At 32.5% G+C, this 6000-nt stretch overlaps 1 protein-coding gene across 2 annotated transcripts; it reads left to right on the top strand.

The window, feature by feature from the left end:
- The first annotated feature begins 409 nt into the window (after window positions 1–409).
- LOC111012767 (uncharacterized) lies at window positions 410–5124 on the top strand. 2 transcript variants are annotated; one of them, XM_022287027.2, is made up of 10 exons: window positions 410–547; window positions 855–1179; window positions 1671–1724; window positions 2335–2418; window positions 3204–3329; window positions 4010–4077; window positions 4380–4449; window positions 4577–4642; window positions 4721–4798; window positions 4883–5124. In XM_022287027.2, the coding sequence occupies exons 2-10, from the start codon at window positions 871–873 to the stop codon at window positions 4922–4924; spliced, it is 897 nt and encodes a 298-aa protein (XP_022142719.1). In that variant the 5' UTR covers window positions 410–547; window positions 855–870; the 3' UTR covers window positions 4925–5124. The 2 variants fall into 2 exon arrangements, with proteins under 2 accessions (XP_022142719.1, XP_022142720.1); XM_022287028.2 differs by lacking the exon at window positions 410–547 and adding an exon at window positions 557–768.
- The last annotated feature ends 876 nt before the right edge of the window (window positions 5125–6000 follow it).

Genomic DNA, 6000 nt, shown 5'->3' with positions numbered 1-6000 from the left:
TGGCATCTATAATTTTTTACTTTGTTCATTTTCATTCTCATATTTATATGGACAAATACACAAATCTATCTTAATAGAATAGTTGTTGTCATGGTAGTCGTTCATTTTGCCCCTCTAAAATTTAAATGGTAAGAATTTGGGTTCAATTCTTTTCATTTAAGAAAATTTGGATTTAATTTTTATTAATGAAAGTTTAGTATTCTAATTTTTTAATTTATAAAATTTTGAGAGTTTAATTTTATCGTCTATAATCACTATCATACTTCGAGTGGTTTGTACAATTTATTATATTTCTAACTTTTGTTCATTCCAATTATTTATTGATGAAATGTCACCCATGTAATTTTTAAAATATTTTGAAAGTATACGGATCAAAATAAAAATAAAATAAATATTTTGCTAAAACGACATATATCCTAAACATGAACCTAACTCGATTATTTATTTATAATAATAATTAGAAAAAGAAAAAAAAAACCATGTTAAGAAGGTACGTTGTGCAAGATGCATCCAATTCCAACGGCCAACTCTAGTTTCTGCTCATCGGGTACACCTTCTTTCTGGGTTTTGACGTCCTTAATTTCCCTCTAATTTTGAACTGTAAAGCTTCAGCATTCTTTCCCATGGTGTCCCGTCTGTGATTCTTCTCCTAAGCCCCATTCCGTTCCCCTCTTCTTCTCCCATGCTCACCAAGTGTTCGTAGAAATTCCCATGAGAGTAGCTCTGCAGGGATTTAGCAGATACCCTTCTAATTTTCCTGGATTTATTGTAATTTGTTGAGCTATAAAATTTGTATTCTCTTGGGTTTTTCTGTTCCCACTTCTCTTGATTTACTTTCTTGCTCCAATCTGCAGGGCATATCGTTATTTGATGTCAAGCACAAGCAGCCACATGGGGCTGCGTTTTTTGTCCACTCTTTCCCACCCACGGAAGAATCTGCTGATGGGGTTCTCGTCTCTGTCCCCAACTACTGCAATTGCTAAGATGAGAACCATCAGAACTGCTCCCTCTTGTAGGTGGGTTGGTTGTCAATTGAACTCTAATGATTCCAGCAGCAAGAGGAGCCAGTTAGGAACAGTTTACTCCACTAATTCAAACGGGAAATTTAGCAATAAGCAGTTTATTAGTGTTGATCCACGGCTTTATGAGTACATTCTCTCCAATGTTCGAGAGCCTGAGGTATAATTTTTTGCTCTCTTTGTTTGTCCATTTGAGTTACTGCTGCTCCTAAGAACTTGAATATTCTAGTTCATTGTTTGTTTGGATTAATTATTCACACTCATTGTACACTAAAATTTACATTTTACCAATGAGACCTAGTATATTTAAGCTATTACTCAAATATAGACGAAGTAATAAAAGCTCAACTGCTTAATCTGATAGGTTAGGTATACTTAACGCTCTCCTTCATTTGTAAGTAGACCTCTCACTCTCAATATTAATTGGGATGAACCGACGTTGTATGGTTTGAACATATGATCTTCTGGCTCGATACCATGTTGAATTACTGCTAAACTCAAAAATTTAAGTTGGAAGATTAGATTATTTTTAGTCTTTTATAGAAAAAAATATATAAGCATGCAAGTTTTTCTAATAGGTTCGTTAATATATATGTTAGGTGCTTTGTGACCCATCTGATTGATTGTAATTAATTGAATTCGTTCATTTAGATCCTAGGGCAACTTCGTGAGGAGACTGCCTCAATGCATGGTAGTCAAATGCAGGTAATTTTTGCTGATTCCATCGTTACATTCTTCCTATGTTTTATGTTTAGATCTTTTCTCTGAGCTTTCTGGAGTTTTTAACAAGTTATCTTTGTTTTCCAATTACATTTCCCTTTTTTTTCATTGTTCTGATGCAAAAAGAAAAACTACTTTCATAAGACAAGGGGAAATGTGAAATGTGACTCATTCAATTTCAAAATAATATTATTGTGATTATTATCATAATTGACAGTCTTCTCGAAGTTCACTCATCTGAGAGGAGATCTGTTTTATTAACCATTTTAATATTTCTCTAGAGAGCCGATGTCTTTTTACCTCACATGGTCATCAAGTTTTATCGCAGGTTAGAATGCAATAAATTTTTTATGATATCAACTTGTCAACTAGTGGTAATGTATTTTGAAGTAAAATTTTGATTAGAATATGGTTTTGAGAAGATTTGAAGTTCTAAGTAGTTTTAGCTTTGTCCCATCCAAAATGAATTCAGTAAACTTTTTAATATACTCTAATCTATGTAAAAACTTCATGAGACCAATGGAATGTCGGTTAAGGTTTAACATTGATTACCACTTTCAAACATACACTTGAATCTGATAAATTTATGTCATAGGTATCTCCTGATCAAGCACAACTACTTGCAATGCTTGTTCAGATTCTTGGTGCAAAGAGGTGCATTGAAGTGGGTGTTTACACTGTATGTCCCGTTATCCACTTCTCACTGCTCGACAGGTTTTGGTTTTCTAGTGCATCTTCTTTTTCTGATTTAGGCTGAGAGACCGACCAAAAGCACTATATCCAAGACCGTGGCTGCTGCTTAAAATTTTAAAGTTCTGAAGTAATATAAAATATTTTAGAAAAAGTCAAAAGTACCGTAATTTATTTGAGAAAGTACTTGCGGAGTGCTCTTGGACTGGGAAGCACTTAGAAGTATTTTTATTCTTTTAAGAATGAAGACGAAGCATCAATAACTTGTTTGAACCTCCAACCTCAAGGAAAATAGTAGATGTCAATTACTATTGAGCTATGCTCATTTTGACAAGCATCAATAACTTGTTATTAATCATTTTTTTCACTGAAGTGCTTATCTTTTGCCAAAAACATTCATGCTAAGAGCACTCCTAGTATCATAAATATTATAGGCTGCTTGCAAATAATTTTAGAATAATCAATTATCAATAACGCAAAGATGCTCTTGTGGTGCTCTCAATTCTTATTAAGTAATCTAACATCTGTTTTTGCAAAGTTCAATTTATATTTGTTTCATGTTAGTAGAGAAACTAAAATACATGTCTTCAATTTGTAGCTTCAATTAGAAGAACGTAGTTTATGTTCTGATTAAATTCATTAGCATTCAATTATAAAGAGTTTCCACTGTGAATTTGCTCGCCATAGGCGTTGTTTATCTTCTAAAGGTTATTTCGGAGACTGATGGTGGTAAGTTTGGGGTTAATTATAGTTCTCTTTTTTGCATTCATTCAGGGATATTCATCCTTGGCCGTAGCATTAGTCCTGCCAGAATCAGGTCGTTTAGTTGCATGTGAAAGAGATGCCAAATGTCTCGAGGTTGCGAAACGATTTTATGATCGTGCCGGTGTTTCACACAAAGTAATTTTTTTCTTTATTTACTGTACTGGGACTTCTTTTATCAAGTAATTCTGACCGGTGGCCTGAATCTTTTGAGATATATAATCTATCTCTATTTTTCCGCAGACAACCTGCAACTTCCATATCACAGTGCTGTAGAACTGTTTGTATCCAAGCTTTTGGGTAGCTCTAGCTAGTATATTTCCTGTTTACAGCGTTGTAAAACTAAAACGGATATCTAAAGCCCGGTTTGATAACCATTTTGCTTTTAGTTTTATGTTTTTAAAAATTATGCTTGTTTCATCATAATTTTTTGGTATGTTTTTCACTTTTGTTAAAAACAGACTTACTTGACTCTTTAGCCAAATTTCAAAATCAAGAACAAGATTTGAAAACCTATTTTTAGTTTTCGAAACTTGGCTTAGATTTTGAAAAATTTTTAAAAGGGAGATAACAAACCAAAGAAGCACCTGTGTAGAAGGAGTGTTTTAAAGCTTTATTTTCAAACAGCTGGTATAACTGGGATGACGTGGGTAAGGCCATTCATTTAATCGGATTTTTTGGATTATAAACCGGTGGTGCAGTATACCCTCTTACGAGTGTCCGAAGATCCATCCGTTTCTTGCATGTATGTTCATAATTTTAGGTTATAACACGTTTCTGATACTCAAAACATGGTTTTGGATGATTTCTGGAAGTAGGTGGATGTGAGACATGGGCTTGCAGAAGATACACTCAAATCACTTATTGCAAATGGTGAAGCTTGCAGGTGAATTGCTTTAGGTTATAACATGTTTTGGATTCCACGATTCGAAAACTGGAATTGTTTCCTCATTCAATATGAAAGAGCCTGTGATGATTCAGTTCAGTTTTATTATAGTCATCCATTACTACTTCATGTTCTCTCTTTTTTACCTTATTTTAAGTGTTGCTAATATACAAACTCTGTGAAGAAGAGGTTTTAGTATATACTCAAACTTCCGAGTGTAGTGATAAATTCTTTATCTTTTTCATCTCATGACTTTGAATAGCCTTTAATAATTCCACATATATATTTTTGTGCATATATAGCTATGATTTTGCCTTCATTGATGCCGAGAAGAGGATGTACGAGAAATACTTCGAGCTGTTACTCCAACTAGTGAGACAAAAAATGATTTGCTTCACCCAAAATCTTTCTATGCCTCTAATAGTTTGATTAGCTAGTCTATTTCTTCACTCCATGCCGTTTTAAATGTTTCTGAAGTTCTTCATGGCCCTTCTTCCAGGTGAGGGTTGGAGGTTTAATTGTGATTGACAATGTCCTCTGGTTTGGAAAAGTAGCTGATCCGATGGTGCGTTTGCTCCAACCTCTCGTGTTATTGCCTCCATTTTAACCGAGTTGACTGATGACTGGTCTGCATTTTGAGCAGGTAAATGATCAGAAGACCGAGAGCATTCGGAGACTGAATAAAAAGATAATGGAAGACGATCGAGTCGGGATCAGTATGGTGAGCATTGTGATCTATCTTCCTTCTGCTATTTGCAAGCCTCCTTGAGCTAAGATGATGATGCTGAACTTCTTGGTTTGTTAGGTACCAATTGGAGATGGCATGACAATTTGTCAAAAGAGATGAATTAATGGTGCTTGGAAGAACGATTCAAATGTCTAAAACTTTGAATTATTGGGGATGGCCACATTAGGTGCTTTTATGGATTCGAACCTCTAATATTTTGGACGAAGATATATATGTTTGATCTATGTTCAGATTGCCACTAAAAATTGTTTCAGCTCTGATTTTTATTAATATGAATTTTTTAAGAGTAATTTTCATTATAGGCTTGGAATCATTACTCACCGCCTAATAATCTTAACCATGGCAAAATCGAAAAAATCAAAGTAAAAAACAAGGGAGTTATTATGTGTTTGAAATCATTATTCATAATATTTTAATGATTTGGGATGCATAACAATTTTTTTAAATAGTCGAACAATAATGGTAAAAAAACACAATAGAAAATAAAATTTTTAAAATAATTACTCAAACAGGTTTAGATCCAACTTTTCTTTTATATATATATATATATATATATATATTAGTACAACTTTTCTTATATATTAAACTATAAATTTATTCTTGTAAATTTTGAACACATCTACTTTTTTACCAATAACAAGAAAGATTAATTGATGTTTTTATAATAATGGGCAAATATCAATTAAAAAGATGTCAAAATGATGTTAAAAAAAAAAGATATCAAAATATTAATAAAACTATGAAAATATGATTAGTGAATATAGGTCCTAGCAAAGAAAATGGATAGGATTCGACTTTGTCTCATTTTTCTTTAGTATTATAATTCAACATTATAAGTTTTAATAATACTCCGTTTTGATTTTGAAGGTTAACAGAATCGTAAATAACTCTAACAAAATGTTGGCTAGGATGAAAATTGGTCTGAATGAAGGAGGTGTGGTGTGGATAGCAAGTTAGAGAAAACTATATTTTTAACTCTTTTTTTTTTTTTTTTGCCAAATAATCTAAAAATGTATTATTATTTTATCATAAAAATAATATAAATTAATTTTAAACAATCTCGACTATCATTTCAATAAACTATTTTGAGATCTTATTTGGTGAATATTCACGTCATTCTTATCCATGTAAATGAAATAACACACTCTCATATGTAGAGTTGATAAAAACACTTA

This window comes from Momordica charantia (assembly GCF_013281855.1).
Source record: "Momordica charantia cultivar OHB3-1 chromosome 10 unlocalized genomic scaffold, Mcharantia_2.0 BLBB01000010.1, whole genome shotgun sequence".
NCBI lineage: Eukaryota > Viridiplantae > Streptophyta > Magnoliopsida > Cucurbitales > Cucurbitaceae > Momordica > Momordica charantia.
The sequence above is the reverse complement of the archived record's forward strand: the minus strand, read 5'-3'. Positions and strand labels throughout refer to the sequence as shown.